Source organism: Gymnoscopelus braueri, assembly GCF_963280865.1.
Source record: "Gymnoscopelus braueri genome assembly, chromosome: 14".
In the NCBI taxonomy this organism is placed as follows: domain Eukaryota; kingdom Metazoa; phylum Chordata; class Actinopteri; order Myctophiformes; family Myctophidae; genus Gymnoscopelus; species Gymnoscopelus braueri.
The window spans coordinates 36190924-36218159 of NC_137619.1; the positions used below are offsets into that span (position 1 = coordinate 36190924).

The 27236-nt window shown below is 43.9% G+C and overlaps 1 protein-coding gene across 2 annotated transcripts in view; it reads left to right on the forward strand.

The window, feature by feature from the left end:
- ate1 (arginyltransferase 1) overlaps positions 1 to 27236 on the forward strand; it is an 86193-nt gene that overhangs the window by 27803 nt on the left and 31154 nt on the right. For both annotated transcript variants that reach the window (XM_080449850.1, XM_080449851.1), the window contains exons 8-10: positions 1513 to 1545; positions 11562 to 11743; positions 21022 to 21121. In XM_080449850.1, coding sequence (XP_080305976.1) covers positions 1513 to 1545; positions 11562 to 11743; positions 21022 to 21121 — 315 coding nt within the window. The remainder of the gene's footprint in view (positions 1 to 1512; positions 1546 to 11561; positions 11744 to 21021; positions 21122 to 27236) is intronic.

The following is a 27236-nucleotide window of genomic DNA, read 5'->3' on the forward strand; positions in this document are numbered from 1 at the left end:
CAGTATTCCTGGCAGGAGGCTTGACTTGCACCTAAGCCAGGACTGTCCCACCCAGTCAACCGTGCCTTCGGCCATCACTATTATTGGTTCTGCTGCTAGACACTCATACATCCACACACACACACAAACAGTAGAAAATAGTGCGTCCATGGAAGTTACAGCAACTCCTTGGCCACTTTAGTGACCAGAGTCATTATGTAGGTGGAACCACTTGAATTGGCTTGGACCGAAGCCATTGATATAAGCCAGTATTTCTCCTATTATAAATAGTGATGGTGTCAGAGGGGATGGTAGAAATAGAGGATTGGTGAGCTCTTTGCCAGTCCTCAAGCTCCGAGATTTAGAGGGCTTAAAAGAAGGCCAGAAAAGAGAGCATAGCTGGTCGTATGGTAGGTGACCATTATAGAGCAGCATAAGGCTAACGTAAGTTGGGCTGTATTTTCATCCATCGATTGAACGGGCACTTTCTGACAGACTGGCCGAATTCCAAACCGGCAGCAATCAAAACGGGAGTGAAGCCAGGAAGCTGGCCAGCCAATCCATGTTTACTGGCTTTGTCTTATTCATGGGAAGAGAAGGGACGGAGCAAGGGAGAAACCCACTAATGGCGGCAACCATTGGTTCGTAACCCTTAACCGAGCAGCTTACATAAATACTTCCCGTTTTATGGACAGTGTAACGTTATTATGTTATTTCATACCCCCTCCTTCTGTCTATGAGGTTCTGTCTGGAACCCCTGTCTCCTGTGTTTACGTTCCTTTGTGTTAGAGCCCCCCCCCCCCCCCTTCTCTCTCTAATAGGAAGTTTGGAGCCCAAGTTAAGTAGATGACGACTTGAATTGTTGCATTTCGTGGCATAACTAAAAGTGCAGATTAAAACTGTGCATGTGGGTCTGAGAACTCTATGAGAAAGAAGCGTGTGTGTGTGTGTGTGTGTGTGGTGCGTTGTGCGTCAGTTCATGGCCGTCCGTCAACGCTCCACCATTGCCCTGCTGTTTCTCATTACAGGCTCGTTTTGACCTAAACATGGAAGCATGCTACACTTCTCCTTCAGTCCTGCAGGTTGGCTCGGCACGTCTGTAAACACTGCTTTCACCCTGGCACCAATAAAGAGAGGATGGAAGAGTAGATAGGAGGAGAGAGAGACTGAAAGTTTCATTTAAAGACGGAGTAATTGAGATCCGCTGTGTTGATGTGTGCTAAGGGAGAAGGCTATTTTGACAATGGAAACGCAGCTTATTTAAGCTGTCGGTGGGTCCCTCCACCCTGGACTGTGAGCCTCAACTTGATAGGCTAAATGTTTTCATTTGTGTAAATACAGTCATCCTGTTTTATGGCCGTCTCTGAATTGAGTCTATTTGATATTTAACACCTGAACAAGCAGAGCAGTCATAGGAGGGTTAAACTGTAAGAAATATATGGTTTTCATTAATTTCAAGAGCTGTTGACCCTTGTAACTAACTTTTTTTCCTCTTTTTTTTCTTACCGTCGGTGGTGCTGCCTCCCTCCACAGTTCCGGAGATTTCTCTGCGACTCTCCACTAGAGGTAATGTACTCCTGTTCTCCTGTCGAGTATCAAAGAAATACTTATTTTTCACGTCTCCCCTCTACGGGTTTTCCTGTGCATATTAGCTGGACATTCCCAAGAAGCCAGCACAATCGGTCGAATCGGCTTCACAGATCCAAAAAGGAAGCCACTCAAAATGCTTCCAACATGCTGCCAATTACTCAATTTTTTTCTGTCATCCCAATATTTATTATCTTAATGTGAAGCACGTTGGGCTTCATTTTATGTATGAAAGGTGCTATACAAATAAAGTTATTATTATTATTTATCCACATTTACAGCGGCATCGTTCTGAATGAACCGAATGCAACAGGGGTGTTAACTGTACACCAGCGTTCCCCTGCCATGTTCCCATTCACCTCACATAAAAAAAATTATTCGTTCAAATTGGTTGCACGCCATGTCACGCAGCGGAAACACATCACATCACAAGTTCACAATCATAGGTCCCATTGATTCGAGTCAATAAGCATTAGCAACCCTATCTGACATCATATATTTAATTTATGCTGCTGTGTTTGAAATGACTTCATTTTTGGTTGATTAATTTGAGATGATGACAGGAAAAACCTGATTAGAAAGTTTAGTTCTCCGTGTGTCTAAAGACGGGTGAACTGCAATAGCTTGTCCACCAATAGTTTTTTTTACCGCAAAATGCTGTTTTGTGAGTACGTCTTTTTTAAGGTGCATTCACACCAGACCGCAAAAAAACTTCACTTCAACGTCACTTCAATCATGGGGAACACACGTTGCAGTTTTTCCAGTTATGTTATGAACATGGATTGTGATTTGGCTAGTTTAGAATTAGATAGACGAGAGGCTGATGTGTGCTGAGCATAGGTTAGACGAGACTCAAAGACCATCAGCATGCTCTGCTTTGGTTGAATTGACATTATAAAACATCGATAACACATGCATTTCCCCCCCGAAGTTGACAATTATTAGAGGTTCAGTTATTTATTTGACAGCCTTAGTTGTATGCATGTAGATCGACTATTTTCGGTGTGCGACACTGATGTGCATTTAAGTATAAATCACCCTCAAGCCCCCTGCCACCCCACCCCCCAACATTTTCTCTCCTTTCAAGAGCCCTCCAGCTGGATGGAGGGCATGGGGGGGGTTGAGGCATTCAGGAAGCGAGTATTGTTTCATATCGCAGGGGTTTTATTTAGCCCCGTCTTTACTGAGACGGTGAGGGGGGCCAGAGAGGAATGGGGAGGAGAGAAATGTGGTGTCCAGATTGTGACTCTGATGAAGACGAGGCCTATTGAGACCAGTCTTCTCCCGTTAGCCTTGACAGACAGCGACACAGCACCACTCCTTTCTCGTGTGCGTGCGTGTGTGCGCGCGTTTGTGTGTGTGTGTGTGTGTGTGTACAGATTACAGCCTGATTGGGCAGCTCCACTGGCATCACTATGTCATCAAAACAGATGGCTTAGCGCTCTAGTTAAGAGGAAAAAGAGTCTACTGTTTAGAGCTGGAAGCACAGAATCATTCTATTTTTAACTTTACTTCTGGTTAGCAAGAGGCAACACAGAGTCCAGTTTCTAATTTATTTGACATCAGAAATGCCAAAAACTCCAAAGCACTCTAAAATGCCCTTTATTGTAATGACATGGTCATATTCGACTTTAAATACAATTCTGACGCATACGCATTTCAGTCTTAACCCACTAATACCTGGAATGCATCTGTGTCACTTAAGATTTCTTTGGCTATTCAAAAATAGCAGATATACAAGCTCATAGCGCGGCACCGAGTGCCGCGCTATGAGCTTGTAGATCTTCTATTTTTGAAAAATCTTGAAAAAAATGTTTTAGATTTAGATTTTTTTTAAAGAATCGCCTCAGGTCTTAATGAGTTAAAGTCTTCATCAGGGAGTCTTACAGACATTTTTACCGCATAGTTCTGTAGGTGTCTAGCTGTCTGTAAGGGGGTCGGTGGGTCTGTCTATGGAGCTAATCTCACAACTAGAGCGATCAGTGCCATGTTTCTTGTGCACACTGCCAGCCCAGTAGGCAACAGAACCTCCACCATTTCCTTTCACATAATGTTTTATACTTTTTGAAATATTTAAATGTGCTCCAAGTGATATTTCAATTTAAAGCTATATAAGATGAGGTAAGACCGTTGTATCGATCCTGCGAGGGAAATTCAGTCGCCAAAGGCAGCACAGCAGTTAAGATAAGTATTGATAGTGTTCACTTGTTTATCCTGTATCCTGTATGAGTTGTCTCTCCTGTTTGGATGAAATTGGTATCCTGACCTGAACATGTATTTTCTGCGCTGAGGAGGCACCTGTTAATGAATAAAAACACTATAGCAATTATTAGTACGGGAATACAGCGCTATTTAGCGCTTATTTTAACAAAATTTATTATCACTTCGTGAAGCCAGAGATCCACATTTGAGCCGTGTGGATCCCGAGATCCACATGATTTGTTGTTTAATATTTTGTTGATTGGTAGTATAAGTAAGTAAATGACTGTACAATTGCTGTACAATGGAACACAATACAAACTAGATTAAAAGTTGAAAACGGGGCATAATAACGAAAATAGAGTAATAATACAATACACAAGGATTAAAGCAAAACATTGCAAAACATTGACCTGTACATGTGAGTCAGGTAAAAACCTCATGAGACAAAGCTTACGAAACAAATGTGTTTTTAGCATGCTCTTAAAACGCATTGAGTGCCAGTCGCGTATATCTACGCGAACCTACTTACTGTAATTGCGCAGAGTGCCAGTCGCGTAGATCTACGCGAAGTGGTCTTTAAAAAAAAAAATTACTCACAGGTTGACATTTCATTGTAGGCCTCGTTCGCTACGTCACATTTCATTGTAGCACCACCGGAAGCGGAATTATTCTTCTCCGGATATTTTCGTTGCCATCCGCCTCCATTCTAAAGCGGACACTAAAACACAATTTTCTCGGTTGTAGCTTTTCTCGTCGCTGATCGCTGTTTAACATAAACCGTTGTAACTACAAGATGGCGGATCGGATTTCGATGCGGTTTTCGCTGGTCGACTCAGACGGATCGTCTGTGTGTTTACAAACAGTTGAACGCGCGATTTTAAAGGATTTAACTTTGTCTGTGGCGATGTGAAAAAAACAACTAAAACGCTGGCACTGGTGAGTACATTATGAGATTAAACTCTGGCATGGAATGTGTTAAAACCGTCGTAAGTGGTTTGGGATGAGAACAGTGTTAAACAAATCCTCATTCTAATACTTGAATGGGTTCTGTGTGGTCAGTCTGCGATGTGCGTGTGCAGCCAGGAGTCACCGACCGACTCAAAAAACATGCCTGGTCATTCTGCAGCCATCAGGAGGACTAGTGTGAACCGCTGGGTCAGGACAATTACACCAGCAATTAGACGTGGGATGGGTGCTTAAAACCGCCACTTTAATAGAATTGAACACACACACACATACAGTGTCCCCCCGCGTGGCCCTGTGGGCCCCCTCAGGCCTCCACTAATGAACATCGTTAGTGTTTATAGGAAACAAGCTTTTATCACCTCGTCAAGGCTGGCGGCCAGACGCACCGAATTACTCTGCTCTAGTCTGTACACACACGCGCACACACACACACCCACACACACACCCACACACACACACCCTATCACAGTCCCTCACATGTCTCACAGCCTGCCTCCCCTCTGTCCGCTCCTCTCAGGCTTTGATTTCAGTGGCCTCCTCTCTGCAAATTCATTTTGTTTTTCTTTTTCTTGTTTTTCTTCCTCTTTCTGTGATCCACACTCTGTCTTCTTAAGTCTCTGTCCAACTGCTCTCTATTTCACTGGAAGTATGCATGGCTGTCCGCTACCACTGCGTGTTGACTTCCATCTGTCTCCAATCAAGAGTGCTATTAAAATACACACACACACACACACACACACACACACACACACACACACACACACACACACACACACACACACACACACAGCCACATACCACATGGACCGAGCGTACTGTGTGGTTCATCAGCTCACGTGTAAGCATGCATTTATACAAATGTATGCAAACGCTGTTGGGACGATTAAGTTCACGATTGCACCATACTACACCTCCAAATGTGGCTAATTAACACTGCTTGTCTCACTTATTTGTTTGTTGCTGTGTTCCATTTCACCAAAATTACAGGGGCTTCGTGCTGAAACAATTGGAGTAATTAGCATCAGCTGTCAGTGTTTCTTCCATGTGTGTTTGTGTGTATGTATATGTATATGTATATGTATATGTATATGTATATGTATATGTACCGGTATATGTACCGGTATATGTATATGTGTATATATATATATGTCACAGTACGTTTGGAGAACCAGTACGATTGAAGACAGAGCGCTCGTTTTTAGGCACGGGGCTCCTTCGGGGCGAGGCGGGGCTTTTCGAGACAGGGTTTATTAGCGAGGCTCGCGAGGAGGAGGAGGAGGACGGCGCTGCGAGGCGGGGGGTTATTACGCGAGGCTCGCGAGGAAGAGGAGCCTCCTCCTCCTCCTCCTCCTCGCGTAATAACCCGTCCCGTCCTCTCCTTCTCTCCTTCTCCTCCTCCGAGGAGGAGGAGAAGGAGAGCGCGGAGAGGCGGGGCTTTGATGCGCCGACGGAGACCTGTCTTTTGTTGTTCCCCCCCACATAGCAACCAGGAAGCTACGCTAGGGGAACCATAATATCTATGAGGGGAACGCTGAACACGCGTTCACACGCACGGCGCGCCGACTTAGTGGAGCTTGAGGCCGAGGAAGCGCGCCCTCGCGCCTCCAGGCGCGAGTGCCCGCGGTGACCGGCCGACGCTCCACTAGTCGACTCAGCGCCGTTTGATTTGTAAACCGATAGGGACAGAATAGTTCTTTTCATGGATCACTGTGTGTGTGTGTGTGTGTGTGTGTGTGTGTGTGTGTGTGTGTGTGTCAGGGAGAAAGTAAAACAAAAGCCAGAACACAATAAAAGTATCTAAACAGTCCTGCTTTCAATAAACCAAAAAAAGCATGTGCGCGTGTGTGTGCGTGTGTGTGTGTGTGACTGTGTGTGTGACTGTGTGTGTGTGTGTGTGTGTGTGTGTGTGGCCATATATGTTTGTGCACAAGCCTGGCTTGTGGCTCCCTCTAGTGCTGGGTGGGTGGTAAAAACGAGCGCGCTTTCTTCAATCGTACTGGTTCTCCAATCATACTGTAACATATATATGTATGTGTGTGTATATGTATGTATATTTATATGTATGTATGTGATGGGGGTGTTTTTGGCTGTGGTTTTATTGACTATTATAAGCAGATCGGGGCTCAATGGGGTAATTTTATTTACTTTCTTTTTTCAAACAGCCTCTTAATCTGTCTTATCCGAAGGGCAAACAACCATTAACACAGGTGTTGGCTAATTAGTCATCAGACCTTTTTTTTATGGACCTATAGGCATTATCCCCCCCTCCCTGTCTCCAGAAAGGATGGATGCACATCATGGTAGGAGTTAACCACAGGAACCCTATCGTCCCTATTCTGAGCCGACCATTAGGCGAAAATAGCATATCTACAAGCGTTTTTGGTAAGGAGATTTAGCGTAGAGGATGGGGACAAAAGGAGCGGACCAAGTATTGAGACCTATGGGAGTCTGGGACTGAGTATATAGAGTTTAACTTGATAAGCAATAAACACATTGGGCCTTATTTGCTTTCCACCGATGCACAAACATCAGTGACATGCCACCTGACATACTGTAGCATAGCAGATGTGCAGCCTGCTGTTTATGCATGTCATGACCATATGTTCATAACGGCATGATCTGGCAGTAGCAACAACTCTAAATAAAACAGGTTTGTGTGTACAGTAAATGCATGAAGTAATTAGGCTAAATCCATCTGTCTAAATCCTGCTAGTGAAACAACCTTATATGCATTTAATTCTTAAATGCATATAATCTCTTTTCTTTCTTTTTTTTACCTTTTATTTAACCAGGTTCAGTCACCATTGAGAGTAAAAGTCTCCTCGTCTGGCCAGCATAATTAAAAACAGTCACAAGCCGAAAACATAAAAGGGGACAGAATTGAAATAAATCACATTTCAAAAGAGATTTCCACAGTAGAAATCAATTTCGTAAGCAGATAAATTTAAAACATTGACATATTAAGGAATCTGCTTCCATTTATTTCATTTTGGATTTAAAATCATTTAGCAAAATTAATTTGTTTACTTTTAAGTCATTCTCCATTGTATTCCAGGCCAAGGGTACAGAATACACAAAAGCCCCTTTCCTACTTTCCGCACAGGCATTTGGGACAGAATGCACAAAGGAGTCCTGAGAGCGCAAAGAGGTCCAACACTTTTCAGTGTGATAAAATAAAATACAAAATAAAATACATTAATATGGGAGCAGACCAAGACTTTCTGTCTGCCCAGTGCCTTTTTGACTATGGTTAATGACTACGGTGAAACAGTTAATGACCCAAAACATACTTGAGTACATGAGTACATACTTATGGTTAAATAGGTAAATGAAAGAAGTAGAATTCTTCCTATTTTCTATGTAAATAAAAGTTTATTTATTGACTTTTTGTATTATATTTTATACACCGTAAGTGCAGTTAGCATTTTATAATACAGGATACCATGCAGCACAACAAGCAGAGTTGCCTAAATATTACAGTTTCAACTGAACATTTCTGGTTCTTTGTGAAAAGTACCTGACACTGAAATCTCATCACAGTGCGGGTTTGTTTGCTAATATAAAGGGCCGTTCAGACTGATAACTATAACTATACAAATATAGTTATAGTTATCGTTATAGTTATAGTGCTCAGTGTGAATGGCCCTTAATACCTGAACAGTCAAGACACGCCCCCTCAATAACATATGGTTGAAGAAACAGAAATGGGTGAGGAAATACAGAAATAAATTAATAAATGGCTAAATGAATAAACGGGGAAATGAATACATTGGGAAATACATTTCATTTATTCCTTTATTTAAATATGGCAGCTCTGGCCCTCCATATAATGACTCTGCTACGCCCGCCTGCCAATAGCTACAAGATATGAAAATGCATGGGCCTCAAACCAAAAAGATTCCCAGCTTTTACATAAAAGAAAGCTAGCAGATGTCGCTGTCCTTATTGGACCTTCTTAAAGGCTATCCAGTGACTCCACTTCAGTAACAGTCAGTTGCAGCACAGTGGCCCTGATACTAGGACATGTGCATAGTCTTGCTCGAGGTTACCCTCGGCAATGGTCAACACGTGACCTCCGGATTCTATGCGTGCATGCGTTTATGTATGTATGTATGTATGTCCACTATAAGGGCAGCGTTGTGTGTGGCAGTGAGAGCAGCCTGTATCACAAGTCTGGTCTCCAGAAGACTGATGGAGGGAGTAATCAGATGCTGTCGTTTCCTCAGCAGATTAAACGAGCCGTTACTGAATGCCTTGACCAGCAACCTGCCTGCAGGCCTTGTATGTGTGAGTGAGCGTGCGGGAGAGTTGAGCCATTTAGCGAGATTGTTCGTCTGTTCTTCATGATCAGCTTGTCAATTTACATGACGCTAAAATCACAACTGCATTACCTGCGAGTCCAGGCAAAACAATGCCACTGTTGGAGATATAGTTACACATGAAGATGGGGGTATATCCAATATGTACTTTTGTTAGCCTTTTATTATGCTACAGTACCTCGCTTATTTGGCTGTCCGCCGACTTGAATGGTAAACTTTGCCGTACTAATAGGCTTCAAGAGTTTCTAGTTACTGTAGACTTGCTGTAGCATTTTAGCCTACACACAGTAGGTTCCTGATCTCCCATCAGGAACCAGGGTTTGCCTCATTGAACAATAAGAGTACAAAAAAGGGCATGAATGCTATATAATCCAAGTCTAATTTGAGGCTAATGGAACCTTTACTTCCCACTCTGCCTGCAGAGGCAGTGTGCATTCACTTAATACTCTTGCTCCTTGTTGCCCTGAACAGGAGGAAGGAGAGAGCGAGGCTGAGCCTGATTTCTGGTCCATATGAGAGTGATTTGGGCCTGCCGTGCAGACTCAGGGGTGGTTTGAAGCATTTAGTGTGGGGAATGTTTAGATTGTTGTCACAGTGGCAAGGACAAAGCCATTAGGCTGTCCTTTGAGGTGACACACAGGTCAGTCAGACAAGATCGGCCTTGAACGGGGGAACCACTGTATAAACAGACATGGTCGGCTATTACCAGTCGAGCACCGGCATTCACACTCAAAAACAATCGTGCTGTTACACAGGCATTCTCCCTCTATTACACGCACGCCGCCTCATACACACATTTGGAAGCCCAATGCGCTCACTTCTCACTGACGACTCCTAAATGACACGGGGGGGCCTCTCGACAAAGCCTCCAGTGTTTCATGGGGGGGAGCCAATGCCAAGAAACTAACGGGGCGCCTGCCTGCACTGACGGACATTTCCCCCGGCCCCAGACACGCAGACAGACCTATATGGCAAGCAGAAACTCCAGAGAACCGCTCCAGATGTGGTGACGGGCCAGCCCATCATCATACCTCCACCCCTACAGCTAACGGTTCTCCATTTCACACCCGCCCACTCTGCTTGCTGACTGGCCGCCTCCCCCTTGCCTGCCTGCCCTGCCAGTCAGTCAGTCAGTCAGTCACAGCTAATGTGGACCAAACCCACACTCCGCCTCTCTCTCCTATCACATGTCCTCTGATGTGGCACTGCACACCACCACTTTAATCAACCACCAGTTACAACCCACACACACTCGGGAGAGAATGGATCCCGGTGTGCATTGTGTCAGACAGGCAGGTAATCAGACCTGGGTGTCCCAGGGTCTGAGCTGGAGGGATCTAGCTTTGTTTTTACTGCCAGCTCTACTTTAAGCAGTCCCTCAGAGGGGGCTATAAGCAAGAATGTGGCACGGATGCACCCCATTGGTTGTGCTCAGCCCTCTGAGGTCAGGGAGCTGTGTGTGTGTATGTGTGTTTTCTTTTTTTTTGCGCACAGGTTTAATTTGGTCAGGGTGTGGGCTCAGTGGGTGCACTGGATTAGCAAGCTAGCTCTCCTGGTGTTGTGATAACTAGCAGTGTCTGCAGTGCTTAACCGGGCCCAGATGGGTCTTGGTGAAAGAATGGGATCCCGTTACTCGTGTAGACACTTGGACACACACACACACACACACACACACACACACACACACACACACACACACACACACACACACACCAATACCCTGGCTTAGGATGGCTTCTAAACCTAACACCCCCCCCCCCCCCCTCCTCCTCATCTAGTCTTAACCCTCTGTGATAAAAAGCAGTCAAATGACTTGATTGAAAAACCCAGCATGCAGATCATGGTGAGAAAAGTAATATGTGTGAAGCCTTTAACTGTTTTATTAATGGACTACACACACACACACACACACACACACACACCTACACACACACACCCACGCAGGCACATTCTTCGGTGCACACATGGAGTGAGCAGACACAAACATATAGGGGAAAGCTTGGCTTCATTCCACCGCTGCCTGGTGAAATGGATTTTGCTCATGCAGGGTCTTTTTATTAAAAAGGCCTCTCCTGGTGTGTTTCTGCGGCTAGTTACCCCCACCCCCCTCGCCACTCCCCCCACACACACACACACACACACACACACTCTCTACCCCCACCCTGCTCCTGATCTCGCTCCACATTTGGGAGCCATTAGCAGACTGAGCGTGAGGCTACTGTACACCCCCACACTTAATGTGCGAGGCCTGCCAGGGAATGGGGCCTAAGTTATAATACATCAACTTACAGGTGTGTGTGTGTGTGTGTGTGTGTGTGTGTGTGTGTGTTTGCATGAGAAAGTTGATCTCCAAAAGAAAGTAAAATAGTCCAGTTAACCCCCCCCCTGTTCTCGCTCCTCTGTGATTTATATATTTTCCATGCAAACTTATTGTTCACTTGAGTCATGGTATTGCTTTGACCTGCAACCAAAGACCACTCTCCCCCTCACTTTCTCCCCCCCCCTCAGGCGGAATCACCTCCTGACGGGCCAGATGCGGGCTACGGCTCCTTCCACCAGCAGTATTGGCTGGACGGCCGTATCGTGGCGGTGGGCGTGATAGACATCCTGCCTACCTCTGTGTCCTCCGTCTACCTTTACTACCACCCGGAGTTCGCCTCGCTGTCTCTGGGCTCCTACTCTGCACTCAGGTCAGTGTCAGTGGGCCTTCCTCCTCCTCCTCCCCCTTCCTCCTCTCTCTCTGTTTCTGTAGAGCAGCGGTTCTCAAACTTGTTCATGTCAAGGACCCCCCAAAATGATATGTATTTGGCCACGGATCCCCCCATCTCAAAAATATTTCGTTCCAGGGACCTCCCAGAAGCAAAGATTTGAGTTACAAATGTTCGCTTTAAAATATATATATATATATTAAAAAAAGTTTTGCACAAGTTTTCACAATTTTTCAAAAATAGCAGATCTACAAGCTCATAGCACGGCACCGAGTGCCGCGCTATGAGCTTGTAGATCTGCTATTTTTGAATAGCCAAACTATAAAATATGGTTAAAGTGGTTAAAATGATTGTGGCACTATATTAACAAATTTAACTGGGGACCCCCTGGTAACCCCCCCAAGGACCCCTGGGGGTCCCCGGACCCCACTTTGAGAACCAATGCTGTAGTAGAGGACGTGAATCACACACTTCTTCCCATTTCATGGTTAATAATTCCATGATAAAATTCTGAATCCTATGAAAAGAAGTGCATTACAATGTTACTGCATTTTGGGAAAAAAAGTTAAAAGTGGGCGATTCAGTGGGCTGGTTCAGGGCTAGTACAGTGAAGTTAGCTAGCATGAAACTGCAACTCACGTGGACCTGATCAAAAACAAGGAATTGTTCACCTCCTTGGTGAAAATGGCTTTACAATCTCACAAAGTATTGCATCATGACATATTGTGAGCTTGTAGAACTGCTATAGTATTTGTGCTGTTTTTGAATATTTTGTTAGCCTATAATGGATGGCATGCCGAAAATAGGGACACCATGGTTAATGTGGTTAAAGATAGAGACATTTAAATAATTTAGAGCCTTGCTGGTGAAATATGACGGGACTATTCACCAAATAGTTGTGGAGGTCGTGGTACTATGCTATGTCGGGCAGATGGCTTGTCTGACCATTATATATTAGCTGAGGAGAGGAATAGTGTAACTGAGGGAAAACTATAAGGATCCTGTTCTCCCAACAGTCACACTTTTTGCCACATAATAACATGTCCATTGTCCAAATGTTCCAAATTCTTAGGCAGCCTTGCAGATGGACTAGGAACACTCACTTTAAGAATTAAGGATCCAACAGTAGACTTACCATTCACAGATTTGTGTTCTGTTAATGGGTTTTGCCATCCAACGTGGCAGAGTAAACAATGTGCATCACAAAAGTGCACATCATCTATAGGGGGAAAACTCTGTACATCCGAGTAGAACTCACACTTTTTTTTATACTCTCCTCACAGGTTATGTTTCTCTCTTTTAACTCCCATCTCTGCTGTTTTTCCCCCTTTCATTTTGTCCTCTTTTTAACCCTTCAGTCTCGCTGACTCTTTCCCTTCCCTTGCACGCCCCTCTTAAAGTCTTTCCTTAGAACAGTATACGGCGAGTGCACTATACTGTGGGTCAGGGTGAATTCCTTGCTCGTCTGTCTTGATTGGCCGAGGCAGCGTACCGTTTGTGGTTCGGCTGACGACAGTGCTGTCTGCCGGGATGAAATAAGAGATCGCACACGGCGTACACTGACACACACACACACGCACACACACACTACACACTCCCACAGCGTATATACACACATACAGTACATCTGGTGTTTCCTGTAAAATGTAACCCAATAATGTGAGAAAGCCTTTTTAAAATATTTCTGCACAGATGTGAGACTGGGTGATCTCGGCTTCAGTGTTGGTGTATACAGGTGTGTACGGATATACAGAGTGTGTGAGTGTAGGGAAGCCAAACGCATACATATAGTAGGTGTGTGTGTGTGTGTATGTGTGTGTGTGTGTGTGTGTGTATGTCTTCGTGCACATCCACAAAGGGTGCAAGTGAGTCCCAGCAGTTGGGATAAGATGGGCTCCCCTCGTATAGAGAGAACACCCTGCACATCATAAACGCACGTTTCTCCGTTCTCTTATTATTCCAAGAGTCTGGCTCCAAAAGCAACACAAGAGAGCTCACTGTGTGGAGGAAGGCCTTCAGAAACGTTAGGCCAGCGGGGCTTGAAGTCCTCCCGCCTGTTTACAGACGCCAGAGCCACAAGCCCCTTTGATCAGGCCTGGACACTCCCTATCCCTGATACTGTGGTGTGGTCCAGGAGCACACACCGTCCAGTACTTCAAGGCAGACATCACAGAACACGGCACAACGCATGGCTGTTCAGTAGACGCTTCAATCCAAGGCACTTCACAGTCACACAAGTGAAGTGAATACACAGTGAAATCCAGACTGTTAACCCATTAAATCCGGAAATGCATCTCTTGTCATTTTAGATTTCTTTGGCTATTCAAAAATAGCAGATCTACAAGCTCATAGTGCGGCACCGAGTGCCGCACTATGAGCTTGTAGATCTGCTATTTTTTAAATGGAATCGTGAAAATGTGTGCAAATCTTTGAATATATCTTTTTCAAAGCAATCTTTGAAATTAACTGAAATTGCTTCTGGGGTCCCTGGAACAAAATATTTTACAAATGTTGGCACCGAATACCAGCGTGGTATTCGGTGCCTTGCTATGAGCTTGTATATCTGCTATTTTTTAATAGCCAAAGAAATCTAAAATGACACGGATGCATTCCCGGTCTTAACACATTAACTGCCAAGACCGTAGTCCTACGGGCCGTTAAATCCAACTGTTAAGCGCCGAGACCGTAGCCCTACGGGCTGCGGTCTTTTCGCGCATGCGCGGTCCGGGTGCACTTTCGGAATTTTTTTGATCCACTTCCGTTTCCGGTTTGATGACAGGAAATAGAATTATTTGGGATCCGGTTTTCACGATCACGCCCGCCCTCGTTCTACAGACGAAACTGAAACTCAATTCTCTTCCTGTAGTTTTTTCTCCTCGCATTTCACTGTTTAACGTAATCCGCTCTAACTCAAACATGGATGCCCCGTTTGACACGTGGTTTTCACTGGGAGATACAGGGAGATCGCGCGGATGTAAACAGACTGTGTAGCGCTCAATCTTAAGGATTTTAACAAGATCTATGGCGACATGAAAAAAACAAAAAAACAACAAAAACACCTTGGCACTGGTGAGTACATTATGAGATTAGCCCTTGGCAGTGGATGTGTTAATGGGTTAATTATAACCTATATAATATATATAAGACCTGAGGTCGATTCTACAAATGCCATCTAAACCAGTCAAAAATGTACAAGCTCGCAGTGCCACATAAAGTGAAACGCTGTGAGCTTGTATATCTGCTATTTTGAATGGCCATCTGTGTCCATCTAAAATGACCCAGGTGCTTTCCCGGTTTTAATGGGTTAACTCTGAGACTGTAGAAAATGTAACCAAATTGTTCCATTTTGTATACTCTCAATATTAAGGATTTTACTGTGTAATGACTCTTAACATTCTGGCCAGGGACTGTAGATGAAATTATTGACCAACTCACATTTACTTTTTAATTAATTTAGATTAATGGGCATTGTCCCTGTCAAATAAAAAGCGTTTAGGCATAGTGTATTTCCCCACTGGGACCCAACACTAGTAATGTCCACCAACTCCACCGACTCCACATTAGTTTACAGAGCAAGATATCTCTGCAATTGGACTAGTTACATCATGATAAGGTAACGACACCACCCAAACCTCTACCAAAGCATCACTGCCCGTTAATGCATTACAATGTTCTTGTTTTATGAACTATTACACTTAAGTGGTTATACACTTGAAGAAGTTCTGCCTAGCTTTTAGCAACACGTAAAGTGTCCCACCAGGAAAGAAAAAACACTGGACCACTGCTACTCGCCCTCCAAGAAGGGTTATAAGGTTCCCCTCTCCCACCTTTCTGCAAGTAATTTTCCCGATAACGGAATATAATATAATAATATAATACAAGGACAGAGTGGAAACTCAATTCTAACAATGTGACATGCAACATAAGTGGCAGGGATCATGAGGCATCACATGAAAAGAAATGTGCCCGTCTGTCCAAAGTGCTGATGCTGCTCTAGCGGACGATGTGAACTCATTCTATGCATGGTTCAAGGTTACCCATGTTAATGCTAGGCTGACGGCCAGCAGGGTCAACGGGTGAGGAACGGGTGAGTGCCAGGAAAGCATCCCGCCTAGACTGCATCTCCAGGCGAGTCATCAAGACCTGTGCCGAATCTCCTGTCTCCAGTGTTTACCACCATATTCAGTCTCGCTCTGGCCCAGTCTGTGGTCCCCACATGCTTCCAAGAGGTTCACCATTGTCTCCATGCCCAAGAATGCCTCCCCAGCCTGCCTGGATGACTGCAGCCTGGTAGCGCTGACACATCTGTCATGATGTGCTTTGAGAGGCTAATTATCTGAAAGATTGTGCAGATTTTCAGCCAAAATCCCATTGATCTGTGTGAGGAGATCAATAATATAGCTTGGCAACAAATCGATGCAAAATGTACATTCCGTAGGCTTGATGACGTGAAAAGACGTGTTTGATGTCATTGTTTGTGGCAGAGAAATACACAGAAGACATTGGTTATTTTTTGCTGAATTATATTATTGAAGTGCTAGCTAAATAGCAGCTGGGCCTATTCATAGCCATCAATTAGTTTCATACACTTTTAGTTTTTTGCTATTTTACTTGTCTTGTACACTGGAAATTGCATGAATGTATTTATTATTGATTAGATTTTTCTGTATGTCTGCTACCCCACTACAATGGAAATTGTAGGTTGTAGTTTTATCCTTTTGACAGATATGTACCAATAAGTTCATGTATAAATATACTTTTGTCAATCAATTGATCTCCTCACACAGAACAATGGGGTTTAGGTTTCAAATCGGCCACGGCTCCCTTTAAGGATTACATCTGCTCCTTTCTTCTCAGCACTGCAGTTTGCTTACCATCCCAACAGATCACGGACGACGCCATCTCCCAGGTTATGCTTGTCGTCCTCTCCCACCTTGACAACAAGGGGGGGATATGTTAGGCTGCTGTTCATTGACATCAGTTCGGCTTTTAACACCAAATGTGTTACCAGGCTGTTAAACTGTATATAACCTAGACTGAGCTCCTCTTGTGTGTATTTGGATCCTGAATTTGCTGACTGCCAGACCCCAGGTTGTCATGGTGGGCAGACTCGCCTCCAACGGCCTCACCCTCAACACCGGAGTGTTGCGTTCTGAGCCTTCTGCTGTACTCCCTGTACACACAAGACTGTGTGGCCACTGGCCAGGCATAGCTCCAACACCATCGAGCTTGCCAACGACACAGTGGTGGTGGGCCTGATCACAAACGGCGACGAGAAGGCCTATCTGCAGGAGGTGGCAGACCTGTCGCTTGTGCTGCCAGGACAACAGCCTTTTCTTGAATGCCGGTAAAAAAACAAGGAGATGGTTGTGGATTTATGTACTCGCTGGCAGAGGACCTACGCCCTGCTTATGATCAATGGGAAACCCGTGGAAAGGGTGAGCAATTTCAAGTACCTCAGTATGCACATCACTGAGGACTTGTCATGGACAGTGCACACAGACACTAGGAAGGCTAAGCATTACTACCTCCGACAGCTTGAAGATGAGCTCAAAGAAGAGCCTGAAATCCTTCTACTCGGCTATGTAGCATTCCGACGGGGGCTGTCACTGTTTGGTGCGGGTCCAGCGTGCCCTGCAGAGCACCATGGAGACTTCACTCGCCCTCCCTGCAATATTCGTTTTCCAGAAGGTGTCTGATGAGAGGTGAAAGGAATTTGAAGGACCCACATCACACCACCAATGCACTGTTTGTGTCGCTGCGGTCAGGTAAACGCTTGCACTGTCACAAGGCCACTACAGGGACACAGAAAGAGCTTTTTCCGCCAGGCTATCGGATCTCTGAAACAATGACCCAACTGTCAGGTCAGCTGTCTTTAACCTGTGAATACCCACTCATCAACAGGTCACGTACAGTATTGTCAGACATTATCTTGCACAACCCGCTTGCATCCATTTTATGTTTTTAGATAGTATTTAGGGCAGAACTATTACAGGTCAATATTGACTGCTATTTGCACTATGTATATAATTGATTGCTAACTTATTCATCCTTTTGCCACGTAAATGTATATTTTGTATGCATCTTCAGTCGCTAATTTATTTATCCATTATTATTTTTTGTATGTTCTATATTCTGTTTATTTTTATTTATATAATTCTAATAGTGCAATCCTAAATTGTACATACTATGCCCTTGGCCTAGTCTATGGTCACTCACCACACGTATAATAATGTATTATACTGGTCTAAGGTACTACTACTAGCAGTAAGTAATACAGTAGTAAGTAATGATGTGTAAAAACTTAAAATTTGTATCCTATATTACCTACCATTATTATATTTTGTAATATATATACGGCATGTTGGGCATTACTTAAGTTGTAGCACTGTCTGTCAGAGTCTGCCACCAACATTTCACTGCTCATACACGTATGAGCATGTGACAAATGGTCTTTGAATGTTGAATCTTGTGATACTGCAGTAAGAACAGCAGAGGGAGATGTTGAGGAACTCCTTATGGGATTGGAGTGTAGTAATAGAGCAGTGGTTCCCAAACTTTTTAGCTTAAGACACAAAAGAGAAATTAAGACGTTTGCCCGGGACCCAAACTAGTGTAAATTGACATGTTGCGAGCTTGTAGATCAGCTATTTTCACTACTTCTTACTTTTTTTTATTTGATTTCTTTGTTTTTAATTGATGAAAAGTTGTGATTTTCTTTATTTAAATTTGTTATTTAACTTATTTAAATCTTTTTGGGAAAAAAAATGTTAATGTAGGAAACGATATTTACTCACCACCCATACAAATGTGTCCGCGACCCAAAGATGGGTCCCGACCCACTGTTTGGGAAAAGGTGGTATAGAGGCCCAGAGCACAGGCGGAGTGGAGTGTGGTGCATAAAGAGATGTCTGAGGCACTGCCGTTCAAAGAAACCAGCTGCTGTCCAGCAGGGGCTCAGTGTGTTATCTGTGCATGTGTGCACACTACACTATTATACCCCAAACCAATGTGTTTAATATGATGTATTGATACACCTGAATTTAAATATGTTTTCTGCCAGATATTGCTATTACAGTACATTTCACTGTGTTGGCTAAATGGTCTTTTTAGATAGCCTTTTGCTTATGTTTGTCTGTGTTGATGCCTTGTTTGTCACACACTACGTGTGGCTACTGATACAGTGAATCTTCTTTTCTGGAATGTAATGTTTTCGCAATGTTTCACATATTCACGTTGAAGATGTCCTGAAACCTGCGTGGTGGTGTGCACACTATTGCATGTGCGAAAAATGCCCTTTGTTTGTATGTGTGGTGTGTTTGTGCACATCAGTATGAGGGAGCGGAGGGCTTGATAATTGGCTTGTGTTGGAGTGTCAGAAAGGCTGAAGAGCGGATAATAGCAGACTCAAGCTGCTGCCACGGGGGTGGGGGTGTGAAGGGAGGAGGGGAGGGAGGGCTGCGGAGGAGGGGTGGGGGGTGCTTTTTGTGAATGGGGCCCTCACCTCTCCTGATCCCCCCCCCATTCAGGGCCCGGTCGGCCCTTTGTGGAGAGGGGATGGGAACCCAGGAACCTGGCAGCAAGTGGATGACCTTCTAGCACCTCACTCCAGCAGCCTCTCCTCTCCCCTCCCTGCTCCCTTTTCTTCACCCTCCTCCTTTATATTCTCCTCCCACTCTCCACTCTCCCCCGACCTTGGCCCGGCTTTGTCCCGCGTCGTATTTTTCAGTGCATCCATTTTATTTAGGACCCCTTTCTCCCTCTCTTCTTACTTTTTTCTTCTTTTTTTTTAAATAAAAATAAAAAAGGGAATCCCCACACACACCCCCCCCCACCCACCCTCCTTCATTTGAGTGGGTGAAAGACAGAGGGGCTGGAAGGAAGAGTGAAACAAAAGGAGAGAAGAAAGAGGAGTTGGAATTCAGTTATGGAATGGTGAAGGAAATGGCAGAGGGAGAATGTGAAAATGGGCTTCAGGGGGGAAAGAAAGGATGCAATTAAGGAAGGCGCTATTGGGGAAAAGACATTTACTGTATCTGAGGATGCTGTGTAAATCTCCCAAGTTCTAAGTCTTTATTTTACACGCTTTCTCTCTTCCTTTCTTCCCCACCTTCTTGTTCTGCTCTTGGGACTCAATGCCTATAGAGAGAAACGGTTGTTTTTGTGCAATCGAATGGGAACAGGAAAAGCTGCTTTTTTTTTATTAGTGTGGCCATTTACTTCCTATTAGCCAGGGACCCTAGTTTGATCTGCGGCTGCTCCACTGCCAGACATATTCATCACTGTCCTGATTAATTGATATCCCGGTGTGACACATCAAAGACCAAATACATATGATTGGACATCTGTTTATTTTCAAATATTCTTTTAGGATAGATGGATGACAGACCTTCATTGATCCCATGAGGGAAATTAAGTTGTCAAGGCAGTACCACAGAATGAAACACTGCACACTGTGCACAGATAACAGGAGAAAAAGAAAATAAATACAAGAATTTAAAAGAAAGAAAGATAGATGAATGCAGGGATTAGTTATAGGATACCAAAATCTAAGGAGTTCTGGAAAGGAGGAAGAAATTAGAGATTTAAGGTTCTTGCTTGGACCCCTGCTTGGGATTTCCATGTCGTATGATCTATTAACAGTTATAAAATATGCATAAAGATTTTATATATAATTGTACATAATGTATCCCCATAATGTGGGTAAAAATGAACAGTTGATCTACTGTGTGTGTGTGTGTGTGTGTTTATGAAAAATATGTACATAGTCATAAATATGGACGGTAATAAAAGCCGGAATATACACTTTTATCCCCATTGAAAAGCATTTATGTCAGTTTGCCTTGGCAGGCCTCTAATTATGATGATGCCAGTGGAAATCCCAGTAGTCCATGAGCAAAGGCGCCAGAGACATCAGCGAGAGCATGAGTCATTTATCTGAGGACGAGGGGGAACGCCTGGTGGAGGAACGTCCAGTGGCGCCATTGTATCGTTTCATGGCTACCAGCACAAAGGATCGACCAAGTCGGTGCTTTTTGCGTGGTGGGGGAGGGGGGTGAATCTGCTGCTGGTACTAAACTGTAACACTTGTTGTTACAGTTGCTGTTATTTAGGGAAATACATGGGTTGATTTATGAATGTGTCACTGATGAACACCACCTACAAGGTTCAAGCTATCGGGTCCATCCTTCCATGGATGGCTGTCCTTTTTAGAATGCCTGTCTTCAATTGTGTGTATTTTTGTTTCCTTTTTAAAACAGGGAGATTGCCTTCACCAGGGAGCTGCAGAAACAGTCTCCCAAGCTGTCCTACTACTATCTGGGATTCTACATTCACTCCTGTCCCAAGATGCGTTACAAGGTAAGTGTTTGCCGGTTCATAACATGCCATGTCAATACTATAATACTATACACAACAATAAAAAGGAAACGACTTAGGAAACGAATAAAGATGTATATAATAATAATAATAATAAATAATGGATGACCTCAACGCTCAATGGGTGACCTCAACGCTACATCATATCCAGTGCAAACTGAGCGGTCTGCGATGGGCAAATAAAAGAGTCCCTGGTTATCTTACTGCTAGAATCTACTGGTAATGCAAACTTCCGTGGCGTGCTCCCTAGTTTACACACTTCCTCTCCTTTCTTCCACTGCTATCTTTAACCCAGACACACTAAATACACACTTCCTCTCCTCCACTGCTATCTTTAACCCAGACTATTCTAAATCTAACCATTGCCACTTTGCTCCGTTGGAGTCTTTCTTTGCCTTCTTTATGCCACTGAATCCTTACGGCTGAGAATAGGTCTTCACATAAGTACTATAGTGTGTGTGTGTGTGTTTGTGTGTGTATATGAACGTATTTCTGCTCGTCCCTGTTTACAGTATCGCATAGAGAGTGGAAGTTTTGCCGCGCTCCCTGAACTGTCAGAATGATATATGAGTATGACTTTGATGTGCGAGCCCGATTCATGAGAGCCCAATGTTTCCGCTCTATCTGTTTGTTATTTTAATCCCTTGCACAGAGCCTCACTTCCAGAAATCTGTTCGTTCTGTCTGTGTGTGTGTGTGTGTGTGTGTGTGTGTGTGTGTGTGTACACGACAGCATGGCAGACCATCTGCATGTCTTCTCCACTGTAACTGCTGTATGCGGATGGGCATACAGATGTAAAAAAAAAAAAGTGTAGTTCCACCGTTTTACAGCCATCGGGTAATTTGGCCTCTTGTCAGACCATTGGTAATGGCATTGAGGGGAAACGGAGACACCTGTGGAAGGTGTTAATACCCCCCTCCCCCCCCTCGCTCTCACTCTCTCCCCAGCCTCTAAATTGAACCCCCCCCACACACACACTCATTCTATCCTCTCCTGGCACTCACCCCTCAGGTCTGTAGTCACGGGGTTTATTCGTCTTACCGTATCTTGGGTAGAGGGACCACAATCTTTTTCTGAGAGGCTTCAACTGTCTCTGCTGCCTGCACAGTCAAAATCCTCAGTGTTAATTTAACTTGGAGCGTGTAAAAACTCACCCGTAAGGCTAAATTAACACAGGATTTCACTGTGTGCCTATGCCCCCTCCTCCCCCCCCTTTCCCTTTCACCCTCATGTTATTCTAGGTGCAAGGGCCTCAACAGGGAGAGCGCGAGAGCTCTCTTTCTCTCCCTCTCATCCTCTCATTTTTCACCCCTCCTTTCTCTCTCTCTCTCAATCTGAGACATTTTCGGTCTTGATCTCTCTATCCCGCTCTCCTTATGTTGTTGTTTTTCTTTCTTTTCTTTCTTCTTTTCTTTTCTTTCATTTTCCCCTTCATTGCCGTGTGGACTCTGGCGGCTGCCTTAAGTCCAGAAGCTGAAGAGTTTAGCTCTGTGTTCTTCAGAATTCTCAGCCCGCTAACCCATCGCAGCAAAGCCTCTTTTTAGAAGTGGCCAGTGCCGGTCACATCCTGCAGTGCTTATGATCCATTCCTTTTGTCAATTCGCTTTTTGATGCAAGACTTATGTTCTTATGTTCTAATGTTCCCCTTTTAAATGAATTTATAGTGTCCACTTGTTACTGCAGTAAAGGCATAACAGTGGAAGATTAATGCGATGACGGTGGACGCTGCAATGACTGTTAGCTGGATGTTGTATTCCTTACAACATCCATTGCATAACCTCTCTGATGTGGTAGCATATGTGTTGCAGTTCTCCAAAGACCAGAGGTATCACACATGGGTTGTGGGTTAGAAGCCCCACTGAGAATATGAACACGACATCATGTACGTGCTCTCAGACATTAAATGGTAAAGCCATCTGACTGCGGCAGTATGGTACAAAAGCTGCGGAAACATATGTGAGCATGCGTGTGCCATACGGAGATGTGCATACATGCATGTGCACAAACACCTGACAGGCACAGCGTGGTGACTGACTCATACATGCACAAGACAGACACACACACACACACACACACACACACACACACACACACACACACACACACACACACACACACACACACACACACACACGGAAAAGCTATTAGACCTGAACAGCTGATTCATCCGCAGTAAAAACCTGAGGGAAGAAGGGATGGAAGAGAGGAAGAATGTAAATAGATTTGATGGACTGAACCCAGTGTAGACGGAGAGAGAGAGAGAGAGAGAGAGGGGGGGCAGACAGGGCTGCTGAAGACATTATCGGTTGAGAGAGAGGTCACATTGGAGACAGCCACTGTAACTCAGTAACATAAGGAGGGCTGAGCAATTAACCGAAAATATATCGAAACCGATATTTTGAACCAATAACCGACTTAATACTTAGTAATTGAGAAGCAGGTTTTTACATTTTTCTGTATTTCTAATCTAATAGATTAGAACGAATCAACATGGAAAAACTATATAGATTTGTTTTTATAATTGATTAGTCTCGTTAACCACTTAACCCTGTATTGTACTTCGTTATACATGGTGGTGTACAAAAATAGCGAAAATCCGATCTACAAGCTCACAACGTGTCGCGATGCGTGCATTGTGAGCCATCTGCCATTTTAGCGTTTTAGTTTTTTAGCGTTCATTGATCGTAATCAAGGCTAAAGTTTGAAATAATCGTGACTTTAAATCATATTGATTTGACGTCAAATCGCCCAGACCTAAGAAGGAGTGTGACCGAGATGTGCACATACACATGCTGCTGCGCACTCGCACAGACAAACAGATTAACACAGTGCTGATCTACGAGCGCAGCATCGGACTTGGATCGAGAGAGAAATGTGACACACACAACCAACTCTCACGCAGAGACACTACATTCACCTCAAACGCTGTCCGAGAATGTATGGTTTTCGTGGGGGCTGGTTGAAAGTAAGTAAACCTCATCCAAGTCCATTAGGTGAGCCAAGAATCGCCCATTCATCCATTTCTTTCTCTCATTCATCCTATAATTCCTCTATTCCCACAATGATGCTTTCATTTCTGTTATTTCATTCAGCTATTCCCCAAAGCATGTCCCTGTCCATGGGAGACTGATGTCTTGTTGGGGATTATGGCAAAGTGCCACATCTGCCTTTTTTTTTACCCTTCCCCCGTTGCATATTTCAGGTTTTGGTATTTCTCTATTTGTGTGTGTTTTGGTATGCCCCCTTTCTCTCTATGTGTGTGTGTGTGTGTGTGTGTGTGTAAAATCTCAATCATGCCGTTACCACAGCTCCTAGCCCCCCTGCAGGGGAATTCGCCCCCTCCTCCCATATTTGCGCGTGCACTTTTGGGGGGGGACCTTATTCACAATGTCCTTATTTAGCTTACCTCTTCCTATCTCACCCTCGCAGGGGTGGGGTGCCGAGCAAGGGTGAGAAGGTTGCCCAGTTCCCACCTTTTGCGCACACGCTCTCCCACAGACGGGCACTTTCTCTCACACACACACACACACACTCTAAACACACAGTGTCCCATTACATGGCCCGATTTGCATATGACCAAGTAGCTCATTAATGCACAGACATACTGAGGAATTGTTCAAGGTCTCCAAGATGGAGCCTTGGGGGGGAGGCCCTGTCACTGCCCTGCTGCTGCTGTTGTTGTTGTCTTCGCTGGAAGCTCCCTGGTTTCTGGAGGTCAGTCTCATTGCTGGACACCTCAGAACCTCCAGCATTGCTCTTATCTCCTTCCATTCTTTCTTTCTTTCTTTTTCTTTCTAATTTGAATCTCCATGCCGCTTATTCATTCTGGTTGTTGTACCCATCTGTCTGTGATTGTCAATTGGAGGCCATAACACCATGTGCATTACTGCAGGCTGACTTAAATCCCAAGAGAACTCTTAACACATTGGGTGCCAGAGGTTTATTAAAATATTATACGTTGAGTGCCAGCATTTCTTCCATCCACTTGCGTTATACATTTCGTGCTGTGAGAAGCCCCGACGCGGAAATGCATGTAAACAAAGCGTGCGTGCGAGACGGCGGAGGGTCCCGACTAACGCCTGGAACAATAATATTTCCAACGCGACCCTCCATTGCAGCGTGATCGCCGATCGAAAACGGCTCGTTTCCACCACATTAAAAAGAAATGGAGATATTAAGCTTTTAATCAAGGAGATAACATTGAAAACGCCGACCGGAAGGATTTTTGACATGGAGCCACATCCAGCCTCTTCTTCTCAGAAACTGCTTGGGTGATGTCAAAGTTTCGTTTTAGCGCCCCACGTGGCCCACATGTATAAAAATAGAATTGGGTCAAAAACGGTCCGGACCGTTTTCGGCACTTCTCGTTTGGACCCTCAAAAACGGTCCGGACCGTTTTTGGCATTCAATGTGTTAAAGATCAATTTTCTTTACAACTTTTCAGAAATGCCATTTTTTCAAGGTCCTTGAAACAAGTTAGCTGAAAACACTTGAATGGATGGGGACACATTTGTATGTGTTTCTCAGAGGTTTTTGACATTGCTTTTGACCCCTGTCCTATTACAGCTCTATTTGGAGTCCCATCTGAGGGTTCCCTGCTCTCTAGAGTTCAATCAGATTCTACTCTCTTTACCAGACGTACACGTGGGAGGCTGGATACGTTTTATGAGCATTGGCGGTCATTTTTGTCTTACTTTGAGCGGTCTGCCCTTTGAATGTGAGATCATCTGTGTGCATGATGTGCATTTATATTTGCATTGATGGTGGTGGTGATTTGTGTATTTGTGTTTGGGTTGTGTTGAACAACAGAAAAAAAGAGAAAATATGTCTTGTTTATTCTTGGTGATGCTCAATTCCTTGTTTATTGTATCACTATTATGATGATGTCGTGCTGAAATAGTTTTTTCTTTGTTTTGTTCCATGTTTCTCAATTTAAAGTATATTATGAAAAATATTCTATCTATTCAGTAAATCTTTTATGATGGAGAAACCAATACGGATATTATGGCTTCAATATTCTCTGTACGTCATGAAGCGCAACAGTTTTGTTGGATACAAACATCTAACCATTGTCTCATGCGGGTTATAATGCATAAAAAACATGCTAAAATGTTTTCCAGCTTGAGGAATTAGTAGGATTACAGAACGCTCGCGTTGCGCGCTGTGCACCAACAGCCAATATGCATCTGTCAGTTTAATAGAATGATTTTGAAAACGCAGAATTACTTGCTTCATTGAATTTCATTTGTTTACGCAATGAAAAATATCTCCTCCATGAGGCTGTTCTTCTCAGTGCACAGATCACAGGCAATGAATTGACATTTCATATTCGTCGCAGGCTCACAGCTATATAGCACAGTTCAAGCTATGTGCATTTTATTCATGTTCATTCTAATGTTTATTCACATAAATGGCTTCCTTTTGCTTTAATACTTATTAATGCCACCAAATAATATTTCTAAAGCAGTCAGGTTGGGAACCATATTTCTCCTCGTTATATATTTTTTGTGTTGCTTGAAATATGACCAATGCGTTTTGACTGTCCCTGAAAGCAGGTCAATTACCCAGAATTGTCTGGGATAGAAAATGGTTGGTTGAGATATTAAGAAGAGGGGGGGGGGGGGTGTATTATTATGAGTCCCATTTGCATTCCTGTATGACAGGGAAGGCAAATCAAAACGGCTTGCTATATTACATATTTTCTGAACTATCCATCCCACAAAAAATTACTGGGTTGTCAAATCATTTTTGTGATTACGCACACCAGAGACCCCAAATTATAAACATGTAAAAAATGTTAATGTAAACCGTGATTTTGTTTCAAACTGAATTCTGGGAATCACTCTTCTAGAAGTCTCGCGTAGCCAGACAACTATTCCACAATCTCCGAATGCTATAGAGTCTGGAACTACACAAAATCCGAGACAGGAAGCTCTCATCTGTTCGTCATTTCCGCTCATGAAAATATCTTTACATTAAATGTTTTAATTTCCATTTCTGCTAAGCTACATATGCTTAGATGATTTTGATTTATATTCGGATACGTTTTTATCGCTTGATCATTTTCAATGCTTCCGTGCTCCAGACTGTATGACGG